A 26,680-nucleotide genomic window follows, 5' to 3' on the forward strand; every position below is an offset into this window, starting at 1 on the left:
ATGATAAACGCCTTTTACAAGTTTGAAGCCAAAGAAATTGGTTTTGAAAAAGAGTATGTCTTGAGTGTACCAATGACACACACAAGCATGGTTGAATTGTTGCCAATTTCAAATGTTGCAGCTATTCCCGTGAGGAAAGATGTCATTTATCCCAGCACTGCATGTGCAGTCTTTGTTATTCTACCATGTTCTTCTCTGCTTAAGAAACTTTTAAACCCTTAAATATGATCCTCCCTCCAAGCAGTTTTTCACCTCATGTGCCCTCTTGAGCAATAAAACGCTGAGTAACCAAGAGTTTAGAAATTTTGAGAAAAGATCAGATAATTTTTCAGAAATTCATCACTGGAACCAACCCTTTATCAGAGGAAATTTTAGGAATATGCACCAGAACTCAACAAAGTTGCAAAGTTTCATCACATAGTTTTGTTGACACCAATTTTTTTTTTTTTTTTTTTTTTTTTTTGTTGACCACAGGTTTTTCTAGTGCACTAGAATGGAAATAAAAAACTGAACTTTACATGTAACAATGCATGTTTGCGCCTCATAAGAAGATAAAAAAATCTATTGGAGCAGATGTCTGTGGAAATGCAGGTGAAGGGAAGAGTTGGATAGGCATGGTTTTAGTAGAAGAATACACAAGTAGAGATAATAGTTGATTCTGAAAAAACTGACAAGGAGAAGAATAAACACAGGGTAACATACATATAAAGGGTGGAGGAAGGTGAGGAAGGTGCACTCAGGTGGACTACAGCATATGCAAGAGGTGAAATCTGAAAGAGACAGGAGACTGCAATCTGGCCTCAGCCTATCGTGTGACATGTAATTAAGTCACATGATACTTTTTAACACCTTGGCTCATGTGATGAGACACAATCAATATTAGGTAAACAACGGTCTTCATTATTGGTTTATTTCTGTCTCTCTCTATTCAATTAAGATACCCTAAACATTAGAGTTTAATTTCTTTCTAAATGAGCAAACTTACAAATTCGGCAGGGGATCAAATAATTGTTTCTCCACCGTATGTTCTGAATTTTCAGCAACAGCCTGTTGATTGTGCAGCTAAACTATGAATTTATGCTGCTTTAAATCTTCTTATTGTCATAGGTTACCTTGTCTTGAGAACAAGAAAATCTTAAACACTCTCTTTGCTAAGCTTATAAGCTAAATTAATAAATCAAATGTCTTCAAGGTTTACAGTAGCTCAGTTTATTTTATTATGTCTGTTGTTGTACTGCCGTCCTTTAGAGTTATTACAAATAAATTTTTACTTTGGGTCATCTATAAGTTATGGATGGAGGGAATTTTACTTTGCTCATATAAATCCTAAACAACCCTTCAACCATAGTATTGAAGTTACATTATTCATTGACGGTTCTCATTTCCATGACCTGCAGTAGTAGTTTATCTTCTGGAAACTGTAGCTTCAACATGGCAGACATCACACTGTAAGTGCAGTCAGATCCTCTGACCACCACATTTCTCTTTTCCTAAGTCCTTATGAATTCTCCTTCGCCCCTTTCCTTGACCTCATGACATTTTCCAGGAGGTCCAGCAGTAAATAGGCAAAGGAGGTAGGATATGCTTTATTGGAATATTCAACTGTGCCTGGTGAGTTTAAACAAACAGGGAGACACGACTATTTATACACCGATATATGTAATTATTAATTGTTTGGTTTTTCAAACTCCCATGTTAATATAGATTAAAAAAACAATATAAATGCACATGTCTGTTTTTTCATATGTTGTATGAACAAAGCAAACAAGCATCGCAGGCCGGGCTAGTAACCATCAAGTAAATACTGAAGTCAAAGACTAATAATAATAATATTTTTATCAACAAAAAATGGAACTCACAATCTTTAAACACTAGAATAATAACAACCTCTTTAAGCACTTATATTTTTGCTGTCTAGGCATTTGATGATAATTTCGCTCACTCTTCACGGACATAAAAAAAAAATGCACATTTTAAGCTACAACAAATTACCTCAATATGATAGAATAAAACAACTATAATCACAGCTAAAACTGCAAAGCAATTATAATTAGATCATCTTCAAGAAACTGAATAGCAGTTTTATGGTGTTTTTTCGCAGATCCACTTAAATGAAGCTGAACATGAAAGATCATTCCAAGACTTCTTCGTATCAGTTTTGAGATGAACACAGTCCTCTTCACCCAAATGTGAAAATCCACCACCATTATCAGGTTGATTTTCTCCCCAGTTTCCAGCAGATCTGTGAAAACAACATTATGTTATTATTAGTAAGAAAACGTTTTGACATTTGGTGTGGGTGTGTGGGGTTTTGTAAGCCAACTTTTCCATCAGCAGCTTTGATAGAAGCTTTGATAAGCACACTGTAAATTATGATTGCAAAACTTCAGATAACCAACAAATTACTTTTTTTTTTCAGGACATGGTGGTTGTTAAAGGAGCCTACACAAAGTATACAGTTAGTCAAACACAGTCAAACCTGCAGAGATATCATGTCTTGACTATAATAACTTGTTTTCCCCCAATGTGGCCAAAACAAGTCATCTTACATTTCACATCTTTAAGCTTTTGGCCTTAACCCACTGACATATAAGTTCACCAATGTGGATACAGCTGCATGTATCTATATATTTAACAAATATCTTTTGAATAGTTAAGTACCAAATGAACCAAGCTGAAGACTTACATCAGAGTCAGTGGAGTTCCATCTACCCATTTCCATATTCCCTCCTGTTCTTTGTCATTCAAACCAATCCAAGCTTCTGTTGTGGCAATATTAGAAATTGCAGTCTGTTTAACACACACACAAAAACCTTTTTATTATAGTTTAAAAGCACAATTTTAGTCTATGGAGTTTATCCCAGTTTTATAAAAACACGCCCTTTAAAAATGCCAAACCAACACTGATTAAAATTAGAGTCTTCTCAACTGCTTGACATATTTTTGGAGGAAGGAATTTCTTTGCTCTCAGTGTATATAACAGAGTAAACAACAGACAATATTGACAACATGACATTAACACGATACAGACAATAACAACACATATAGCATATTCATAGTACAAGAGTGCAAAGATGTTGGAATACAGTTATGAAAGTGATGGATAGCTGGTTAATATTTAACTAGTGTACACAATGACACAATGTGAGTGTCCTAAGTATTTATCGGAGATGGATGTTCGGAGAACAGACTGATTTACTGTTGAAATGCATCAACAGCTTCGGAGGTAGGTGGAACTTCCTGAGCTGATGCAGGAAGTACATTGTCTGCTGGGCCCTTTTGATTATAATGTATATAGTGGGAGACCACTTGTGGATCCCAGAAAGCTGAAGGTTTCCATAGCAGACAAAATATATATAATATATCTATCTAAACTATAACAGGACACTGGAGTAAATTCTCAACCATCTCACATTTCAGTTTAATCAGTTTTCTGTTTGATGTGTATTGAGCTGTGTGAAAACTATAACTTTAATCTCAACCAAACCGATTTACTGAGGATAAAATAAAACACTGAAAAAAACAAACAAACAAACAAACAATAACATTTTTAAGTTACCTAAGTGACTTATATATCATGTTATATATCAAGTAGCGAAAGATTGTGGGGGATTTGAAAACGATATGCTGGGAGAGAACTTTAATCTCAACCAAACCGATTTACTGAGGATAAAATAAAACACTGAAAAAAACAAACAAACAAACAAACAAACAAACAATAACATTTTTAAGTTACCTAAGTGACTTATATATCATGTTATATATCAAGTAGCGAAAGATTGTGGGGGATTTGAAAACAATATGCTGGGAGATCGCTGTTCGCGGCCTCAGGAGGATGCAGTCTATGAATTTGGACACAGCTAGTGCTGTTGAGTAAGGTGAGGGGGGGATAGTGTGGAGGGGCTCCTCTTGAAGTCCACTGTCTTCTTTAGAGTTTTGAGCATATGTTATCTGACTGCAGCACAGTCAGAACAACCTACGCACACAGGCATGTGGTTGAACACCCTTCATGCAGATCTGTTTAACCACATGTCTGCATGCAGGCTCATCACCAACCTCAATGAGTCCGATGTCATGTCATCTGCAAACTTTATAATTCTAACAGGCGGGTCCTTTGAGGTTTTAATCTATTTCTTAGCCTCATTTTATTCATATTTTTGTTCAGCATGGGGACAAAGTAATTTACATAAAAAGTTATGAGTTTAAATTTCAATATTCATTTACAAACACAATAACACACACATACATAAATACTGTACCTGATCCTCTGGGCTGTCAATAACCACCAGATCTGCTCCTCTGTCTCTGCATTCCTTTCTGGCTTCATCCCAGGAAGCAGACCTTTCAGAGAGGAGATAGCAGCTACAATTGAACTTGTTCCATCCTGCAGGGCATGCTTTATCTGGAAGAAATTGCCAAAAAAAAAAAAAATTTAAATGAACAAATTCCTGGGGCCTGTTTTCCTAGCCACTAAAGTAATAAAATAGCCATTTTATCAATGGCTATTGATAAAATAGCCATTGATATTTTAGCCTCTGTCAGCTCTCCGCTGTTAACGAGTGGGGCTTTTAACTGTACTTAATTATCAGGGTTGTTAGTTGCATCATCAGAAGACAGCGTTATCCTGATGTAGGCCTGCTAGAGCTAGTTGAGTCTCCAACCTGGCTTTAATTAGTTTCAGCATTGCCTACCAGGGCAACACTCATAGAATCAGAAACTGTAGGATAACTGGATCTAACATCTTGACTGTGCAACAGCTTCTTTCCACAAGCCATCCGTCTCCTCAACAAAAAGGGACTGGACTGATAAACACACACACACACACACACACACACACACACACACACACACACTCTATCACTCAGCTCAACTCAACTACCTCAAAGCACTGAGACTGGACTTACACATCAACCTGTAAATGCTCTTTTTGCACAATATTTTTATGTTTACTGTTCCTGCACTACCTACATACCAAGTATGTTTACGGTTTCCTTTGCACTACCTACCTACCAAGTATGTTTACGGTTTCCTTTGCACTACTTACCTAGTTAGAATAGTTAGTTTTAGTTAGTTAGTTTTTGTTAATTTATGTTGTAATTTATGTTAGGTCAGTCTGTCCTGTCTCTAGTTAGCTAGTTTAGTGATTTCCTGTTAATTTATGTTGTAAATTTATGTTGTATGTAGCACCTTGGCCCTGGAGGAACGCTGTTTCGCCTCACTGTGTACAAACTGTATATGGCTGAAGTGACAATAAAGCCAACTTGACTTGACTTGACTTGACTTGACTTGTTCTGTTTTTGGAATGAATGTATTTTATCATTATTGTACTGTAAGGAAGAGGACTCCCTTACTACAATTATTTATAATATAAATAATATAATTATTTATAATATAATTTATAACATATTAACACTTTAGGAGCACCTTTCACTTTATTAAAAGCACCTTATCTAGCACTTTATTTAGCATCGCACATTAAGCATATTGTAGCGGGCCAGGGCTGTTTGGGGTTTTGTTATTTACAGTTATGTTCTGTTGTCATGTTACCATAGTGACAGGTGACGCCCTCTTTCCGCGACGGTGTGTCCTTCCGGGGGGGGTGAGAGGGCGCCCTGTGTGTTGTTGTTGCTGTGCTGTTGCTGCGCTGAGCAGTTGGCTAGCGGCAGTGTTCTCCAGTAAAAGCAGAATAAACGGCTGTGCTCCCTGGCTAACACGGCGGGAAGCAAGACCGAACGAAACCTCTGTCTCCTCCTTGTCTGAGCTCGCCACATTGGTGTCAGAAGTGGGATAGCTCACCCTCGCCGGAATGGAGAGAGACACTCAGAGGCTGGAGCGACGAAGAGGCTGCTACACACCTAGCGCTAGCATTGGAAGGAGATGCACTGCAGGTACTCCTTGACCTAGCCCCGTCAGAGCAGCATGAGCTCCAGGCCCTCACCATAGCACTCGAGAAGCGGTTTGGGCAGCGGCACTCCACTGATCAGAGCAGGGAACAGCTGACCAACCGGAGCCGTCGGCCGGGGGAGAGCCTGGGCACCTTTGCAGAGGATGTGTTGCTGTATGCTCGTCGTGGCTACCCAGAGGTCCCAGCAGCAGCCCGTGAAGAGCTTAGCCTGCATGCTTTTCTGCGAGGACTTTTCCCAGAGCGACTATGCCAACACGTTCGCCTGGCCATGCCTCAGACTCTCCGTGAGGCGCTCCTTGAGGCGGAAAGGGCCGAGCTTGTGCTCACCTCGCGACCTAACCAGCGGTTGCCCCCCCCAAACTACCCTCAAATCAGAGCCGCAGACTACGACAGGGAGGGGGAGGTCCCGGAGGTATGCCAGCTGCAGCCCTCGGTGCCCTGGAGGCGTCCTCGTCGACCGACCGACCGCTGCTACCGGTGCGATGAGCCTGGCCACGTGGCGCGCAACTGCCTGGCGCCCGCCCCGAAGGCCAGAACTATGTGGCCTCAGGGGGATGAGAGGGGGAGCGTCACAGCGAGGGAACCACCGCTCCAGCTTCCTGCCCCCCTCCAAGAACGATGCACGGTGGCAGGCCTAGTCGGGCACCTCAAGGGACTCTACCTGAGGTGCTGTGTTGAGGACCAGCCCTGCCAGGCCCTGGTGGACACGGGGTCCACCATTTCCCTAATACGACCTGGTGTGTTTCCTGGAACATCCGGGCGCTTGTGATGGGTTGGTCGCCCATCAACACCCAGCTGATGACAGTGACGGGGAGAGAACTGACATGCGGGGAAGAAACCGTTGCGGATCCGTGTGAAGGATTTGGAGCTGGTGCACGACTTCTGGCTTGCTGACATCCAAGATCAGTGCATCATTGGCCTTGATCTGCTGACCCGCTGGGGGGCCTCCGTTGACACCGCGAAGCTGGCTATCACTCTTGGTACAGAGACTCTGGCCCTCCAGTGCGGTCAAAAGCAGGGAACCAGAGACTGCAGGGAGACACGGCTGGTTCAGCACACCATCGACACCGGCTCTGCTCAACCCATCTGTCTGCGCCCACGCCAGCTGCCCCTCTCGAAACGGCAGGGAGAGCGGGCCCAGGAGGCACGGGGCGTGGCTACAGTTCGGGCCACAGCCGACAGAGGGGGATGGCTCTCGTTGACCATGCAGCAGCTGAAGCAGGAGCAGGAGGCTGATGCGACGTTGGTTCAGGTGGGGGCTTGGCTGGAGGTAGCACGATGCCCAGGCTGGACAGGGGTGTCAGGACAGGGGCCCGAAGTGAAGGTCCACTACTCCCAGTACAACAATCTGGAGACCCACCGCGGCCTCCTGTACCAGAGATGGCGGGCCCTCGGACAGGGCAAGGATCTCCTGCAGCTCTTGGTGCCTCGGTCGCTGCGGTCGCAGGTGCTTGAGCTTGTCCACGGCTCGGTGGGGGTCAGCCACTATGGAAATGCTAAAACTCTCCGCCGTCTCAGGGGACAGTTCTACTGGCCTGGTTGTCGACGGGATGTGGAACTTCATCTGCACTGCTGTGACACCTGTACGGCACGGAAGGGCCCCACTCAACGCTCCACTGCCCCCCTACAGCGGCATCGGGTGGGGGCCCCGATGGAGAGAGTGGGAGGAGACGTCCTAGGGCCTTTCCCCGGCCCGAGGCAAGGAACCGGCGCGTGTCGGTGGCCGGGGACTGCTCCAGGAGGCTGAGGGAGCTGCCGCGAGTGGTTCGTGAATACACCCGCCGGGCCCAGGTCAGCGCCGCAGTACGACAGAAAAGAGCCTGCGACACCAGGTGCCGAGGGGGAGCTTTCGTGCCTGGCGACAAGGTTTGGGTGTACTGCCCGGTTCGCAAGAGAGGGGTGTCCCCCAAGCTGTGCGGTCACTAGCAAGGGCCAGCGGAAGTCGTGGGGCGGCTGACAGAAGTGGTGTACCAGATCTGCATGCCGGGCCCAGGGCGCTTGGCGGTGTTGCACCTGGACAGGCTCTCACCGTACCGCCCGCCCGCTCCAGCAGCCGCCGGGGCAGGGGATGCTGGTGGCACCCCAGGTTCTCATCCGAGTGACTCTTCCACAGCTGGTCGAGATCGGCCTGCGCGTCGAAGGAAGACACATGGACATTTGCAGGACTTTGTGTTGGGTAATGGGGTTGTCGGGGACGACTGAACCCTTAGGTGGGGGCTATGTAGCGAGCCAGGGCTGTTTGGGGTTTTGTTATTTACAGTTATGTTCTGTTGTTATGTTACCATAGTGACAGGTGACGCCCTCTTTCCGCGACGGTGTGTCCTTCCAGGGGGTGAGAGGGCGCCCTGTGTGTTGTTGTTGCTGTGCTGTTGCCGGGCTGAGCAGTTGGCTAGCGGCAGTGTTCTCCAGTAAAAGCAGAATAAACGGCTGTGCTCCCTGGCTAACACGGCGGGAAGCAAGACCGAACGAAACCTCTGTCTCCTCCTTGTCTGAGCTCGCCACAATATATTTGCACATGAAGAACATTTGCACACAAGAAGTTTAATTATTTATTTGAATATTTATTGTGTATTTTAAAATCAGTTGGTAGCCTTTGTTCCAGGTCCTGCACAGCAGCTGTTCATCAAGAAATGTGGTTGTTGTCTGTGAAGAGGAATGGTTATGATTGCGAGCAAATAAGGTTTACCAGTGAGGAGAACTAACGCAAATGTGTGAAAATCTAGAAATAAAGGTGGTGCAAAGAAGTGACTGTAAGATGTGATCACTCACCCTTCTTTCCTGTGTGCTCTCCAGGGTGTTTGGGCAAATGTTTCCCACGGGGTCCAGACACCATTTAAAGGTTCTGGGAGAGACCATGGGTTGACGGAGTGTGGGGAATCTTTTGTGCTTGGGGTTTTTTGTTGTTTTTATAATAATGGGTATGGTGTCAGATTAAAGTGTAAAATATTTATTAATATGAAAATGTGAAATGCATGTTTATGTTTATTTATTCCTATTGATGTATTGCACAATGTGGTGGAAGGTTGGGTTTTAAGAACCTGTTAGTGGAATAATGGTTTTGTCAGGATCCTGGGTCTCCTGACCCAGCGTTTTTAGTTCTTTGTGATTTTTGTATTTTGTACTCGTGTGACTTATTCTATGGTTTCTAGTTTTGATCCCTTGCCCTCCATGTTTCTCTGTGTCCCCTCTGTTCTGTGTAAGTCTGTGTTTCTTGGTCTGTGTCTTTGCATGTTTTTAGTTTCTTGTGTTTTCTGTCACTCTGTATTGTGAATTATGTTCTCATGGTTGGTCTTTTGTTACTCCCTCCAGTCTAGTTTTTTGTGTTCCATGCTTAGTATTTCCCTCTTTGTATTTTGGTTCTTAGAGTCCTCTGCTTTATGGTTTATGTCTCTGTTTCTTAGTTGCTGGGTGTTTCTCAATATGCGTACTTGTGCGTACTTGCGTTCTCGTGTACTCGTGATACGTCATCAGTCGGAGACCAAGTACTGTTCCAATTGGCACGCATCAAGCCGAGAACGCGAAAAAGTCCCGGATGTGTTCTCGATCCGCCCGTTTTATCGAGCATGCATCGGTGTGGACTTGGGACAGCTATATATCCCAGAATGCATTTCGTCCAAAACTCAACAGCGGACTCCGGCACATCGTTTTCAACCCCCGCTCATGGACTTCTCACTACTCAGGTTAAAGAAACCCCAGCAGCTGTCTATAGTATTGAGTGTCCACTAGAATAGAAATAAAAGCGTTCTAACATCTCACCTGCTTGTTTTTATTAAGGTATGTACACGTATGTACATGTACACTATTTTTATTAATAGAGGTTTCACTACTGAGGTTACAAATGATATATAAGTCACTTAGATGACTTCTAAATGTTAATGTTTGGTTTATTTCAGTGTTTGAGTAAATCGGTTTGGCTGTGATTACAGTTAAGCTTCATAACATGTTACTCACAGTTAAATTAGGAGGGGACGGCAGTAAAAACTCCGGACCTGTGACATCATCACATACGCAGGTGTTCCAATTGTACATATCGCGAGTCCGTGCTCGCGTTCTCGGCGGGTACGTACTCCCGTGCGTTCTCGGCGAGTACGTACTCGCGTACTTGGGCATTGATAAACGGCCGCTGTCGCCACCGTGTCAAGTTCGCGTCTCTGTGTTATACTTCCTGTTTTACTTTGAAGGTCTGTGTCTTATGTGAATGTGCTCCGCTTTGCTTCCTTGTCTTGTCAGTTCTGATTTCTCCCAGCTGTGCCCTCCTTCTGTGTCTCATTCCCCTCGTTACTTCCCAGTGTATTTAAACCCTGTGTTTCTCTGAGTCAGTGTCGCGTTGTCCCTCATGCTGTGTGGATCTCCCTGTGTCTCCCTGTGAGTTTAGTTTGTGATTTTCATTTGTGATTTTCCAGTTTAGTTTAGTTTAGTTTGCTTTTGTATGCTTTTTCCCTGCCAGCAAATAAAGCTGAGTTCTTTGTGTTTAAACCTCATGCCTGAGTGCCTGCATTTTGGGTCCAACTCCTGCCTGCCACACAGCACTTCCTGACAGGTTTAGGCTCTGACAGATGAAAGTATTTAAGGCTGCCAGTTGTCATTGGACAGAGTGAATTGTTTTGTAAGGAGAGCTATATTAACAATAAATGCCTAGTTCCACTATACTTGTCTTGGGCTGCCTCAATGTAAATCTGGCCGCAAAAGGCCGCCTTGTTACATGTACCGATCAGATTTTTCTTGTAAATGTGAATTTGTGATGAGCACTTCTACAATGCAGCTTTATATGAAAAAAAAAACAAAGACTAAAGAATACTGACAGTATAAATAATTATTCCTATTATAAAGTTTGATTTTGTTAAACTAAATTATTGAATTTCTGAGTAAAACACACAACAGCTCACGCAAGGACTCACTCTGATTAGACAAACAGAGCAGGCTTTTCAGCTCATTGGTCTTTTCAGTCAACAGGTCTCTCTCCTTGGTCATGGAAGAAAGTTGGCTACTCACAGCCGAGAGATTTGTATTCAGAAGGTCTCTCTCCTCAGTGATGGAAGAAAGATTGTTACTCACAGTAGAGAGATTTGCATTCAGGTCTCTCTCCTCACCCATGGAGGAAAGCTGGTTATTGATTTCCAACAGCTGTTTAGCTGAATCATATAAGCAGTTATGGTCTGAAAAAAAGAGAAATAATATTCATGTTTTTGAGAAACAAAAATTTCATAGTTTCATTTTGAGATTTAGATTAATTTCATAGCTAAACCGAAATTTATTTAAAGTTTTCCAGCAGGTAATGAAACATGATGAATATGTAAGTCAGTTTTATGCTAGTGTATGAGAGTAAGGAACCACTGTTGCTATGGTCTCATCATCTTGGTGTAGTTAGTCTTGTTTGTCAACCTTTATTAGAAGTGACAATTGAATTGAATTGTATTGAACTGAATTGAATTGAATATTTGCCTTTTTACTATGGCTGATGATCAGTAGAGCAAGTATTGATGAAAAACGCAACTCACAGAAGAAACCAAGAGTGATCAGTCCAGACAAAAAGAATACACTCAGCAAGCTTAGAGAGAGAATAACACCCAAATGCAAACTTCTCTTAGATCTTCTTGGACCTGAAAAAAACATAGAATGGAAAAAACAGGGAATCCAATAAAATGTACACAGTAATAACAGATATTAACAGATATATCTGAGAGCTCAGCTCTGCACAGGTTTTGTGAAGTGGTAAAGTATCACTGGTTTCAGTCCAGTACTCTAGCAGATCGTTACATGAAGGAACCTTTTAAATACAAGCGTGTTCATGCTCACAGGTGTACACATGGGTGCTCACACACACTAACTACACCCTTTTTGGCTCCTACCTCAAAGCACACTGTGCGCTGTCAATCTTACGTGCTGCACAATAATGTTTAATATTTAGTATTTACTGTTATATCTTTCTTCGCCTTTAGACAATAATTCTGATGGCAAAAGAGCCAAACGGGCCAAAAAAAAAAAAAAAATCACTGGTTTCAGTCTGTTCTTTTTAAGTTCTGAGGGAGTCATATTCATATTCATATGTGGTTTATGCAGCTATGCTACCACTGAAACTGGATCTGTTCTCAAGCTTTGTATAAACTGTAGTCATGTGAGAAGTCAAACTTCTTCTAATAGTTTTATTAATAACTTTAAAAAATAACATTTCAAGAGAAGGAAAATAGTCTAGTATAGGTTACAGACAAAGACCTTATACACACACACACACACACACACACACACACACACACACACTAGACTTGTAGTCAAGACCGCCTAAACCAAGACAAGACCAAGACCAAGACCAAGACAGACCGAGTCAAGACTGAGACAAAGTCGAGACGAGACCAAGACCGAGACCGAGACAAAAAAGTCTTTAAACTGCAGCCAGATGCTGCTTCGTTTACGGGTGTCGGGCATATTTATGTGTTTTTGCGATGCACTCGCACAGCCCTCCTCACCGCTGTCTACTGTCTCACTCACTTACTGAGAGGACAGACGCACGCTCCACTTGACTGTCGCGTCTCTGTTTTTCACATAATGATATTATCCTATATCCTTGCATGTGATTGGCCACAATATGGAAGGATTGGAGCATAGCTGAGCCACTGTGTGAGAGCTGAGCAGCAAAAGGAAATTAAGTGAGGATCCGGCTCTCGCTCAATGGGAGTCGACTCTTCTGATTCACTACAAAGCACTCTCTAAGCACAGCTCTTAGAGCTGATGCTTTTGCGCGTGACACATTATCGAACGTTGCGTTGTGTGTCATGGATACTGTTGACTCCAAATCTCCCGACCACTATGTCGATGTGAGACAGCAAGACCAAGACAGCGAGACCAAGACAAGACCAAGGGATCCAAGACCAAGACAAGACATATATATGACATATATATGTCAAGACATATATATATATATATATATATATATATATATATATATATATACACACATATATATCCCCATTTCCCATTTTGACCTCGGGACTTCCAGGTTATACTCGGCACAGATGTTCCTGTACACTATGCCGGCCACTTGGTTATGGAAGTCCCGAGGTCAAAATGGGAGATGCCCCCAAGGGTGATGGAGAATGACCGAGCTAAGATCCTGTGGGACTTCCAGATGCAGACGGACAAAATGGTGGTGGCTAACCAACCGGACATAGTGGTGGTAGACAAACAGAAGAAGACGGCTGTAGTGATCGATGTAGCGGTTCCGAATGACAGCAATATCAGGAAGAAGGAACACGAGAAGCTGGAGAAATACCAAGGGCTCAGAGAAGAGCTCGAGAGGATGTGGAGGATGAAGGTAACGGTGGTCCCGTGGTGGTAATCGGAGCACTAGGTGCGGTGACTCCCAAGCTAGGCGAGTGGCTCCAGCAGATCCCGGGAACAACATCGGAGATCTCTGTCCAGAAGAGCGCAGTCCTGGGAACAGCTAAGATACTGCGCATGACCCTCAAGTTCCCAGGCCTCTGGTAGAGGACCCGAGCTTGAAGGATAAACCGCCCGCAGGGGCGTGCTGGGTGTTTTTTTATATATATATATATGTCGCATTAAGAAAGTTAATTATTTGAAACTATAACCAAGATTTTTTTTTTTTTTTTTTTTTACCTTATTAGCATGTTTGGTTTGTAAATGCCTCCTCTGTAAGTACTGAATGGGCTGCACGGTTAACACATGGAATATATATCTATAGATATATAGATATATATAGAATAAAAGTGTGCCGGTAGTGGTCAGATTGTGTCTCTTTTCCCCCGATGGTCACTTCCCACCTCCATAAGCAGCTTCAGCAGCTGCAGTCTCCACTTCACAGTCGCCACAGGACATATCCAGCTAAATATATGTATATATATTTCCCACCGCCATATATATATATATGGCGGTGGGAAGTGACCATCGGGGGAGAGCAGACACAATCTGACCACTACCAGCACACTTTTGCACCGGAGGTTATTTTGGTATTTCCGTTGATCCGTACAGTAAATTTGCATGTTAGCTAAATATTTAGTTTCCTATAACATTTAGATTTAAATATAATATTTAGATTTAACATTTAAATTTAGATTTAACATTTAAATTTAGATTTAAATATAATATTTAGATTTGACATTTAAGATTTAGATTTAACATTTTGATTCAACATTTAGATTTAGATTTAAATATAATGTATAGATTTAACATTTAACATTTAACATTGTGTTAAATATAAAAAGTTACAAATATTTTACTAAATGTTGTAAAAAATGACTCGAAAAAACATGTTTTTCTTAAGGTTTTGAGCTAAATGTGGAAAACTGTTGCTGTTAATTTCATCATGTTTCACTTTACAAACGGCGCCCCATACCCGTGGACTGCTGGCTCCGGGTCCATTGTGTAACTGCACAGCGATGTGATATATGACATCATGCTCATCGAACTAAGCTAAACCTGTGTCCGACTGCATTTAGGCACCAAAATTGGAGAAGACATAGAGAGGGGATAGCCTAACATATGAAACAAGAAAAGCCTGCCATGTATTCTATTTATTTCAACAAAGTAACTGCATTCTGATTACCACCTATTTAAACGGTAACTGTAACGGAATACAGTTACTAATTATTTGCATACAGTTACTCATATTTTGTATTTATTTGTATTTTAAATACCTAACGCTGGTACATGTATTCCGTTACTCCCCAACAGTGTGTTGGGGACACACACAGCAATACTCACACACACACAGACACATGTATATATGTCAAGATAAAAGCCTGATAAGGTTTTCATTTGTCTTTTTTACCATCAAAATAAATAAGGACCTCTAATTTGGAACAGATACATTTAAAAAATGTCTAACTGCTGGCTAGTTAAAATATTAAAAATTAATATTTAATCCCGTATTTGAGCACATAGTAATAAAATACTTCACACTGCAAAAGACAGCTAGTGACAATTTCTGCATGGCCTTTAGTTATATTTCACAATAATGTAATAATTAGGCATATATAATATTTTTCAACAAGAAATTGTCTTTCACAAAAATTAAGAATTCATTCAACTTTCATGTTGGATTGAGCAAATACAGCAAGTTGGATTACAAAAAAAAAAAAGATAAGTAGATAGTCATAGCCAATCTATTGCCCTGGAAGACAATTCAGGTTAAAATACTATGATGCAAAATATGCATTTATTTAACAAAATTATCTAGAAAGGTTATAACAGTGTATAATAATATTTTTTTGTTTCTGTCACTTATTTCCTACCTGCGTGATTTATTGAAGGTGCTGGGTTGAAACACTCAACATTCTGATATATTTCGTCCATTGCATGAAAGAATGTAGATTATTTCTGAGAAGTCAGCTCTGCAGCACAGGTCTCATGAAGTGCGAAAGTATCACAGGTTTCAGTCTATTCTTTGTTTAAGCTCTGAGGAAGTCACACATTTTATGTGGTTTATGTAGCTATACTACCACTGAAACTGGATCTGTTCTTAAGCTTTGTATAAATTGTAGAAGTCAAAAGTCAAACAACAGAAGTCAAACTTTTTATTTTTTCATAGTTTTGTTAAGAAATTTAAATGTTTTATTAAAAGAAATAATGTTGTATAGGTTACAGACAAAGACCTAAAATGCTACACGTGCCCCCGCGCGCACACACACACACACACACACACTCCCTAACCCTTCTCAATTTACTTCTTCCTGATGTTGCTATCACTTGGTATCGCTACATCTATCATTATGGCCATATTCCTCTGCTGGTGCACCACCACTATGTCCCGTTGCTTATCCATCACCATTTTGTCTGTCTGTATCTACAAATCCCACAGGATGTTAGCTCGGTCATTCTCAACCGCCCTAGGGGGCGTCTCGTTACTTCCAGGTTAAAAGAAATAACAGTCTGCTCAGTGCACAACTCCAATTTGTGTATTTGTTGTATCTAGAAGTGTATTACCGCTAGAGTACACCTTAAGATTCACATTAGATTCACATTGGCCAAAAAAAGACCCCTAAAAATAACCTTGTCCTGTAATGTTATAATTTTCCAATTTATCTGGTGGAGACAGTACAGGTTATAAAGAAAACAAGTCCAGTTGATGTCTTAATGTCATGTTGTTACTCGTGCACTCACACAGAGGCAGTACATGCTTTAACATCAACAGATTAAGAGGCACCACCCTGTGTTTCCTGATCTAATGTACAGCTGGTCTATCATGAAAATCAATAGCCAAAATTTTAACACAAAATCTTATTACATTAAAAATTATTGTAATGCAACTGAAGAATTTTTGTATGATGACATTTTGTGGGGGGTTTTCTCCAGTTTTACTTCTCATCATGGTAATAGAAGTGGGGTTCCTGTTTAAATTTTATATCTGTAAAAGGTAATCACATACATTTTCAATAATGTAATATTTTTTGTACTTAGCGGGAATATACTATCTGTTAAAGATTGTTTTGATCATTAGTTAGGGTTAGGGCAGGGGTCGGCAATCTGCGGCTGGAAAAAACATTAGCCAGTGGAGTCCTCTAGGTCAGGCCTGCATGAACAGATTCTCATATTTGAGCGACACTGGTTTTAACATAATATATTTTCACACTGTATACACCTTCTCCTCCCTGTGACATTTAACATTGTCCAACGATACAATGTGATACCATCCCCAACATCTAGCTAGTAAAAACACAGTTTCCTTCACCCAAAATCAGTGTTAATGCAGAGTTATCAAGGTCAGCATTCTGTTGCTCAGCCTCACTTTTCATCCAGGCTTGAGGGGCGTGTTGTCACAGCTCTGTCAGCTGAAGCCCCCTCCCCCCTTTTTTTTAAAATAATATAATCAACTCATAGCCCACCAAGTTGACAGGACAGCACAGGTGCATGTTTAAATTCTTAAGATCATGTTTTAAACTCCCAAAACAGAATTTCAACTTAGGATGTTCTGTTTCTTGCGCCGAAAAACAGACAGAATTTAATGTGAAAATACATGTAACTTCGCGAACAGATTAATTTAGAATTTCCAATATGCAAACTTCGATTTTTTACAACAGGTGGTGCTTACCTTTTTATTCTGTTGGCCCAGTCCTCTGTTCGCCTCGCCCCACGATCTCATCAAAGGCCAAATCTGCCTTCCTCAGCACACCAAAGATCACACCAAAGATCCGGGTCACACGGCACCAAACCGTTAAATACCCCAATTCTTTGATTCCCCGGCTGAAGGAAGAAAAACACTCAGTGTTTAAATGCTCAATCAACAATCACTTTAATCCATACAATTCTCATTATACCATACAAACACTTTTGTGTACTACAATCATCTGGATGGGAGATGTGCACAGACAGGGTCACAGCAGATCTCAAAATGTCGGACTGTTACTCAAACTCTTATAGCCTCGGCCCCCTCCAAAGTCATAAAAACTCAAACATCCACATTCTCTCTGTCTCTCAGTGAGCCTTGTTATGACCTTGGCTTCCTGTGCAGTATGTTTTGTTCTTTCTAATCAGACAAATAAGGCCATGATTCTCTGCAAACAGTATTTCTTATAAATCAGCAGTATAATGCATCATAAAACAGTGTAATATCCCATTCCTGTTTTTCTCAAAATAAACAATCAATAGACTATGTGCACCTTACCATATGTTACTTCCGGTGGGGAAACTCCTGTAGGGCGCTTCGTTTCCGGTGTGATATTCGCATCTTGTTTACGGTTGGGTTTTCCAAAAAAAAAGTCAACCAAATGGACGAATCAAGCGGCGATTTACATTTCTCAAGATGTTTTGGGCATTTACCGAATATATCTGTAGATGATGTTCATCGACTTGTCGATATTTTTCCCTCGCGCCTCAGAGCCAAAGAGAGAAAGAATTGAAATTTCTCAGTATTTGTGTATAGTTCCTTCATAATGTTCTAAAAATAACCAGCGATAGATGAAATCTGCTAATAAAGTAGCCAGCTTTATTATTTGCAATTATTTTAGATGTTTTAATTGGCTCTCTTTTTATTCTTTCCCCACCTGGAAGCAACGTGACGGAGTTTGTAAATCAGATGTTACCTAAGAAGGCGTCTAGCAGCTGTGAGACGAGCTGATATCCAGTTCTCTACCATCCACAGGTATCTGTTGGTGTGCTCCAGACATTTTCATTCAGGTAAGTTCTAAATAAGTTAATATTAGCCTTTATAGCTTATTAGTTTTATTTTCAATGCGCTCTGAGGTCATAGCAAATTAGAACAAACATCCTAATGAATGATTTTGTAGATATAGAATAGAATAGAATTCAACTTTATTGTCATTGCACATGTCACAAGTACAGGCAACGAAATGCAGTTTGCATCCATCCAGAAGTGCTTTAGCCATAATATAGATATATTACAATATATATATTAGTAATAATATAGATATATAAATATATTACAGAAACGGGTCTGTTTTAGGCAGAGTTGGGCAAGTTACTTTGAAAAAGTAATTAATTATAGCTACTAGTTACTTCTTCAAAAAAAGTAACTGAGTTAGTAACTGAGTTACAAGATTCTAAAAGTAATTAATTACTTGAAAAGTAACTATTGCGTTACTTTAAAAAAAGAATGTTTAACCCTCTGGGGTCCAGGGTATAATTGACCATTTTAACTACTTTTGATATTTCCTTTACATTTCACCTTTAAAAACTATTTATTTGCCTTGTTTGGTATCATCCTTTTCACCACAACCTCACGTGTCTGAATTTACAGTTATGTTTTCATTTTGACATACTGTATTAACACAATTGATCTAAAATCAGGCAAAAAACATAAAATCCGAGTAGAAAAAGTTATATTTTTTACTGTAACAACCACAAACATGTTTATTGAATCATATTTCATAACTTTAAATGCAAATGTAAATTGTCAATTTTAAAATCATATGCACAAGTTTTGCAAAGTTATTTTCAGCCATTTACCTTTTACCTTTTTTTAAACAACCATTTAAAACTACTTGCATAACAATCAGGTGTTCTGCATTCAGTAAGATGCCACACAAATTATTTGTGCCACTCCAAAAAAATAATTTCTGTCCACTATAAAGGCGAACATCACAAGCCTGCAGCTCTGACAGCAGGTGTATCACTCCTGTTTTCTACCTGGAGACAGCAGTCGCCTCATTGTTCTGACACACAACACAAAACTATCCACAACACTACACACTAACTGCACAAGACAACACATTAACTACACACTCCAAACACGCTAAACGTCACAAATCTCTCACATCTCAAAACTCACTCTCATTCTTTTTCTGCTCTCGTTCTCTCGCTCGCTCGCTCACTCGCTCTCTCTCTCTCTCTCGCTCACTCTCTCTCTCGCCATCACTCCTAAAACTTCCACCTCTTCCTAAACAACCAAATGTCATGTTGCCATATCATTTTTGATTGGTCGACATGGTACATTTTTCCACCAACACGAACGGGCTGTTTTTTGTTTTGTGTTTTTTTGGCGGGGGGGGGGGGGTCATAAGCAGAGAGTGCTTGCTCGCGCTGTCCTTAGACAGTAAACGTGATGAAACTATTGAGGAAAAAACACCGCGTATATATTGGTTATCATGACATGGCCTATCAACACAATTTAAAAACTGGTATATATCACCTTGTTGCTTAGTCATCTTAAAGTGGTCATGTGATTTGCTTACCACGACTACTTTAGTCTTCCTCAATAAAACAGCAGCACTCATGCGATTGTTTTGCTCCCTTACTTCCAGGTGTTGCGCCGAAAAGTGATCGTTGGGCAGAAAGTGATTGCCCTCCGCGGGAGCGCGCGTAGCTGCTTAAAGCTATAGCGCCCAAATTACTTACGTAGACAGCTACTTCCGTGCAACTGATATAAAGTCAGGTAAGCTGAACACAGCTTCAGCTGTCTGTTTGTTGAAAAATAGTAACGCAACCGCGCCACATTTTCTTGTTAGTAACGGTAACGGCATTGTAACGATAGAAATAGTAATTAGTTAGATTACTCGTTACTGAAAGAAGTAACGCCGTTAGTAACGCCATTACTTGTAACGCCGTTATTCCCATCACTGCCATAAGTTCCCATAAGTCATATAAGTATATAAGTATAAACTGTTTACAATTTAGCCTTTGACATATAAATGAAATCCTATGTAAAACGTCAAAGTACAACATTTTAGAACTTGCCTCAGACACTCTGGAATCTAAAAAAGCAAAATATGATGATATTCAGCAGCATAAATTAGTGTTTTGAAGTTAAGATTACAATGAAATTGTGATGCAGCTCATTGTTTCAAAGCATACCGTCGTTAGAGAAGGCACTGAACGCAGGCTATTTGCTGGGGATGTTGCATAGCTGTGTAGGTTGGCGAAAGGAGCCGGTACCTGTCCGGGGTATCATGATGGGTGCTAGTAGTGGGTTGGGGGGCAGACTGCAGAGTGGTGGAGCCTGTTTAGAAAAATGTTTAAAAAAATCAAAAATTACATACAACTCGTCTACAAAGGTTCCTGTTCTCTCACACACACACACACACTAAACATTACATTATTACCTGGTACTTTCACACGTGGGGCCTTTGGTTTTGGAGGTTGCTCATCATCAGTCTGTAACTGTATAAGGGATTTGGTCTAAAAGAAAACAAAACATTAGTATCGAACTGCATTGTGGTTTTTGCTTATTTTGCTTTAAGTTACAGTAAAATTTACAACATCACACAAAAATGGTTAAAAACTGACAATAATTTGAAGACACGAGTATCTTACTTGTTTATGGATGGATTGTATTTTACTGATCTGAAATGAGAAAATGAAAAAAAAAACAAAAAAAAAAACAAAAACAAAGAGGAAAAACATGATATTCAAGATAAGTTCCAGGTAGGGAACATTCATTATTAAAGTCATGGAAACGTAAAGTCACGTGGGCATGTCACGTGATCATTTGGTCTCAGGCGACTCTTTCACGTGTTTATAAATGGAAGCGGGTGCGGTCAAATCTTCAAATGTAACACACATTGTACACATTTGTAGATGCAACTTTACGTTTCTGGATCATATTGCACACATTTGTAAATCGTTTGAGGGAATTAACTCTGCATACAGAGCGAGAGCCAGGGTACACGGTGGGCAAGCCGACCGCAGGGCTAACAAAAGCACTCTCGTAGCTTTACAATGGAAAGACATGAATGTATGTCATGAAAATATTTTCTTTGTTCAGAGTTGGTATTGTCTGTGAAATTTATACTTTTCTCCTTCTGTTTAAGTTAGCTTTAGTGATATCATACACACGTCGACCTTCAAATAACGAATGACTAAATTCTTACATTCTTACCTGATACAGCCGAGAGTGCCATGCAGAAACTGCCGTCTCCGGTGTTCCGATAAAACGTCCGGTCAACTCTGCTGAGCTTAAATGGAATTTCCCGCTGCCTGATGGGATGTGCCACTGTGAGAGAGATGCTATGGAATAGTCCATGTGGTAGCAGCTGTAAATTCCCGCTCGACCATAAATCAATGGTTTTTCAACATGATTGTTGTCACATTGTCAACTATAAATAGATCAACAATCAACGATAACAGAACAACAGTGAATCAATGTTATTTCAATATCAATGTCAGGTTTCATCAGTTTTATAATGTTGTTTCAACATTGATTTTGCATTGACATTTCAATCCTGATGATTCTGATGGATCAGATGAAAAATCAACATCAGTTCAATGTCTCCTTGCTATCTGGGTAAGTACCCTCATACTTATAACTTATAAATATGAGGGTACAAAATATGGGTCTATTTTGGGTATGTTACAATGTACACGGTATGAAGGTATGTTATGAATATGCTATAACTACAAGTATGTATAGGCTGTAGTGGGTGTACAAGCTATGAACAGGATATAAATATGAAAACTATGCACAAATATGAACTATGCAAGTTATAAACAGTTGTAAACAGTTATAGAATTATAATTATTATTTACGTTCTATTTATAGAGTTGCTAATTGTTTGGGAGGGTGAAGAGGTGACCCTTCTGGATAAGATGGTGAAGGTTTGCTGCGTTTTGGTGAACATGTGCCCCAGTGTGGTAGTAAAACCAGGGAAAAATGCTGTTGTTAAATACTCTTAAAAGTCTTGTGCTGTATATGTAGTGATAAGTTTTCAAAAGAGACAGTAAATTACAGAATGCTAGCATTGGGTGATATTATTTAAATGCTGTCATGATTTTATGTGAACATTTTATCATTTGTAAACTATACATGACATTGATTCTACATTGTAACTGATGTGATGTCCTACAAAGTGGTTTTAATAAAAAAAAAAGACAAACATTTATTTGTTTCTTTATTCCACTTTTGAACAGTGTTACTTAGTAAGTACATATTCAGTATGCAGATTATTTACATGGCAATGCACTTCAGGCACTTCTGGATTTAGTTTAGATTTGATTGGATTTCTATAAGCTGGATACCTATCCTCAGTAGAATAAATCTAAAAATCTTTAAAAAAAAAAAAAAAAAACCCAAACAAATAAAAAAACAAACAAGCAAACAAAAATGAAACAACAATGATCACTCAGTTTGCAAAATAGGTACACATATCTTCATGTTTCTTATGGTATTTTTTCACAGACCCAAAGCAGAGAAGCTCCACATGAACGATCATTCCAAAAATTGTTAGCATGAGTTCTGATATGAGCACAGTCCTCTTCACCCCACCGTGGGTCTCCAGCGCCATTATCAGGTTGATTACTTTCCCAGTATCTGGAAGGTCCGTAAACAACACAATTAGTATTGCTGAGAAAAGAAATGAATTAGATTAGAAAAATGTATACTAGCACGAAAACCCAGGAAGAAAAACACCTTTTAGATCGGGGAAGTGCCAAAACTTGTTTATTTTCTACTGGTGTTGAGTAAAATGTTTAGGTGATAATATGCTATACACAAATGCCACAACTCAATTTTTAAAATTATTTTTATTATTATTATTCAATGATATCTTAAGTTCATTAATGAGGTTATTTCTACATGTGCAGAAAATATGCTGCATGAGTGAAGACTTACTTTAGAGTCAGAGGAGTTCCGTCTATCCATTTCCACTTTCCTTCTTCTTCTTTGTCATTTAAACCAATCCAGGTTGGGTTCTGGGTGAGTGTAATGAGGTAGTTCTATTCAAAAATAAGAAATTCTATTTAAATGACAGTATATTTCAACATGTGTGTGTATTTTGTTTGTTTTGTTGGGCTTTTTTCTGTTTTATCTGAGCACATTGAAAATGATCAAAAACTTCACTTGTCACAACTTAAGTTTTTAACAAATAATTTACAATGGCTTTATTAAAACTTATACACCATTGCTAGGCTGCATCTTTATTTGCTTTCCTCTGCCATCAGCAGGCTGTTGCCATCATGAAATGTTCACAAATTCTAACTCTGTTACTAACTGTTGTACTACACTTCATTAAACTCTTTTTAGAAGCAAGTAATCTTCAAAGGGGCAGTTTTCTAGGCAGTTAATTTGTCTCATTCCCTTTTGATTTCAACTTCCTCAGTTAGCCCTGAAGAATATATGATCCTGTCTCGCTTTTGTCCCCTGTGTGCGGTCTGTTTTTGTTTTTTTGTTTCTTTGTATTTTGAATTATGTATCTTGGACCTTTACGTTCACTCTAATACAATTTTTGTTTTTTAAATTTGGGTCCTGCATTTGGGTCTACTTTCTGCATAGACTGAGAAATATTTATAAATATGAATGAAAAGAAAACACATGCATACAGACATTTTACCTGTTCTTCAGGGCTCTCTATCACTGCTAGATCTGCTCCTTTGTCTCTGCAGTCCTTTCTACCTTCATCCCAGGAACCAGACCTTCCAGAGAGGAGATAACAGCTGCAGCTGAACATGCTCCATCTTGAAGGACATGTTTTCTCTGAAAGAAACATTGAACACAAAATACAGCACCAATTTACTCATACTAATAATAAATAACAAATATCACCAAAAATGTTGGTCACTGGTGTAAACTACTTGTGCTACACTGGTTTTAGATACCTGGAGCATCACCTCTCTGGTGGGGAAGGAGTCTGAGCATTTGCAGGAGGTTTACAAATACCTCCTGCAAATGCACAGCACAGGTTATAATCAGTCTCTGGCAGAGGCAGTCAGAACCCATAGCTTGAGGCTTTCTCAAGCTTTAAAGTAGACTTTGACCTTAAGGCTGGGGAATGGGTCCTTGCTACTGTTGAAGCTTATGCACCAAGCAGCAGCTCAGAGTCCTCAACTGTCTTGGAGTCCCTGGATGGGGTGCTTGAAGGACCATTTTCAGAAACTCCTTTGCAGGCAGCACCAACCTGCGACAGGAATGTGGTCATTTTCTTTTGTTTCGACAACCCCCAAACCAAAAGGTTTGCACATGAAGTCTGGGAAATTGTGACCCAACAACTTGGGTGTGTGAGGGCCTCATGGGAAAAAAACAATCTCTTTTTGGAAGAGAGGAAGAATACGTCTAAGAGAGAGGAAGCCATCTACCACGACCTATGTGGGGGTGAGGGGAAGGGGAGAAGAGAAAGAGACTCAATAACTAAATATTAACAGCACATACAAAGACTGACTCTGTTTAGACATCATCTGAAGCCTTTCAAGTTCCTTGGTTTTCTCAGTGAGGTTCGCCTGGAGCAGGTCTCTCTCCTCAGTCACGAAGGAAAGGTTGTTACTGATGGCAGAGAACGCTGCTGCTGAATCCCGTAAGGAGTCGCGGTCTGAAACAGATTGAGATGGATGCTTCTGAAACACAAAACATTGCTTCCTTCCATCATTCATTCATACTTACTGCGTCTGTAATTATGTGAATTGTGTGAATTAAAGTCAAAATATTTCAACTTTTTTAAAGTTGTTTCAGGATAGGCTGATAGAGTTTTGAATCGCTTCAAATGAAGAACCAAACTCACAGTTGACACCAAGGATGATGAGTCCAATCAGCAGGAAAAAACTCAGCAGACCCAGAGAAAGAATAATAACTAAATTGAAACCCCTTGGACCTCTTGGACCTGAAAAAAGAAAAGATCAGTAAAGCTAATAAACTGTACAAAACATTAAAGACCATCACAAATGATACATCTGTTTTGTTTTCTGCCACTTCTTTCTCACCTGTGTAATTTGTTGAAGGTGTTGGGTAGGAAAGTTTGGCACAATCCACATTGGCGTAAATCTCCTCCATCGTTCAGAAGGCTGCTGACTGATTCTGTCAGCTCTGCTGCACTGGTCATGTAAATTGTGAAAGAAATACTGGTTTCAATCACTTGCTTTTCATCATTAGAGGAAGTGAAATGTTTCAGATGTTATTAATATCTTTACAGCACCATTGAAACTAGATTTTTTTTTTTGTTCTAAAGCTGTGCCGTGATCTCCAAAAGAAAAACATGAGGAATTTAAACTTTCTTTCTGTTTATAGTTCTCAGAAAAACTTGCTTAATCAAAGAAATCACATAAAAGATCTGAACATCAGTCAATGACCTTTCACTTCTCGAAAGTATCCATACTAATACATAATAGAATTTGTCCGGATATTTTAGAGGTTACTGACTCAAAGTGATTTATAGACATTCATTTTGTACACTGAAATCGTCCAACTGTTGTTTTTGCAACAGTAACTCAAACCTCTCTTTCTATATAGATACATTGACAAGGCACGAACACATAGACACAATAAAAAAAACGACACCTCAACATTAAAAGTGCTCCTAGGAAAAAGTCAGGACCACTAGATGGAGCCACCGGAACTTGTAATGCTGTAAACTGTGGTTCCATTGCAAAGAATAGGAAAGGTTTGTTTAATCAGCAGTGCCCTATGTCGCCCTATATCTTGCTTGTGTCACATTTTATTTTTGTGCTTTCTTGTTGCTTTAAATATCTCTGCTTAGTTGTGTGTTCTCGTTGTCTGTTCAGATCAGATCAGATCAGATCAGGCTCTTTTTGTATCCTGTTTTATATGTATTTGTATTTTTCTACTTTCTTTTGTGTGTGTGATGTTTGTGAGACTGTGTGTGCAGACAGGTGTATTTCGTGGCCCTTGTGGACCCTTGACATGATTAGGTGTCCAGCAGGAGTCTTGGAGCAGGGAGCAGCAGCACAGAGGAGCTGATGGAGTCCTGAGCCCAGAGCTGGTTTCTATTGTCCCCAGTAATTGGATTTGGTCTGGGAGGAGAGATGGCAACCAGTGAGAGGCTGCGATCATTAGGTGTGAATGAGACATGTCGTTCGAGGGCTGAACACACAAGCGCAAGCAAATATGCGTACACACACAGACACACATTGGTATTGTGCTATTCAGTGGACATCGGATACTCACACGTGTCCGCTAATCCAGATTAGTCAGAAATCGTCTGCCCTCATGTGTTTTAAGATCATTTTGTAAAAGATCTCCACAGCAGTGAAATATAAAAAACAAATAGAATAACAGCATTTCTATATTACATTGCTGCCATCTTTCATCATAATATTACTGTCAGTACACAGAGAGGAGGGATGTTTCATGGTCACCAGATAGGACAGACCTCACTCTAGAAAATCAGTTTTTGTGGCAGCAAACTCAGATAAATCCCTCCTGTGCTGCAAAGAAGGTATTCACATAAAACATCCTGGTTAGTTTTCAGGCTTAGCTTCACCAGGACAACCAGTCAACATACAGGGATATACACTCACCTGTTGCTCACCCACTGTGCCAGCTCTGTTTATGGGTGTCTTTGTCCTCTTATGGGGAAAATGTAATTACTAAACTAAATTAGAATAAATGTATCAGAGAGGCACCTCTGTAGTTAATCTCTGCTTTAG

The 26,680-nt window shown here is 40.3% G+C and overlaps 1 protein-coding gene across 1 annotated transcript; it reads right to left on the minus strand.

The window, feature by feature from the left end:
- Positions 1-22,187: 22,187 nt before the first annotated feature.
- LOC120433712 (CD209 antigen-like protein E) lies at positions 22,188-26,680 on the minus strand. The gene is made up of 7 exons (XM_039600469.1): positions 26,552-26,680; positions 24,998-25,108; positions 24,799-24,897; positions 24,463-24,609; positions 23,638-23,780; positions 22,920-23,023; positions 22,188-22,619 (listed from the first exon to the last, which is right to left on the minus strand). Exons 2-7 carry the CDS (start codon positions 25,065-25,067, stop codon positions 22,469-22,471), a joined length of 714 nt encoding a protein of 237 aa, XP_039456403.1. The 5' UTR covers positions 25,068-25,108; positions 26,552-26,680; the 3' UTR covers positions 22,188-22,468.

Source organism: Oreochromis aureus, linkage group 16 (assembly GCF_013358895.1).
Source record: "Oreochromis aureus strain Israel breed Guangdong linkage group 16, ZZ_aureus, whole genome shotgun sequence".
Taxonomy (NCBI): Eukaryota; Metazoa; Chordata; class Actinopteri; order Cichliformes; family Cichlidae; genus Oreochromis; species Oreochromis aureus.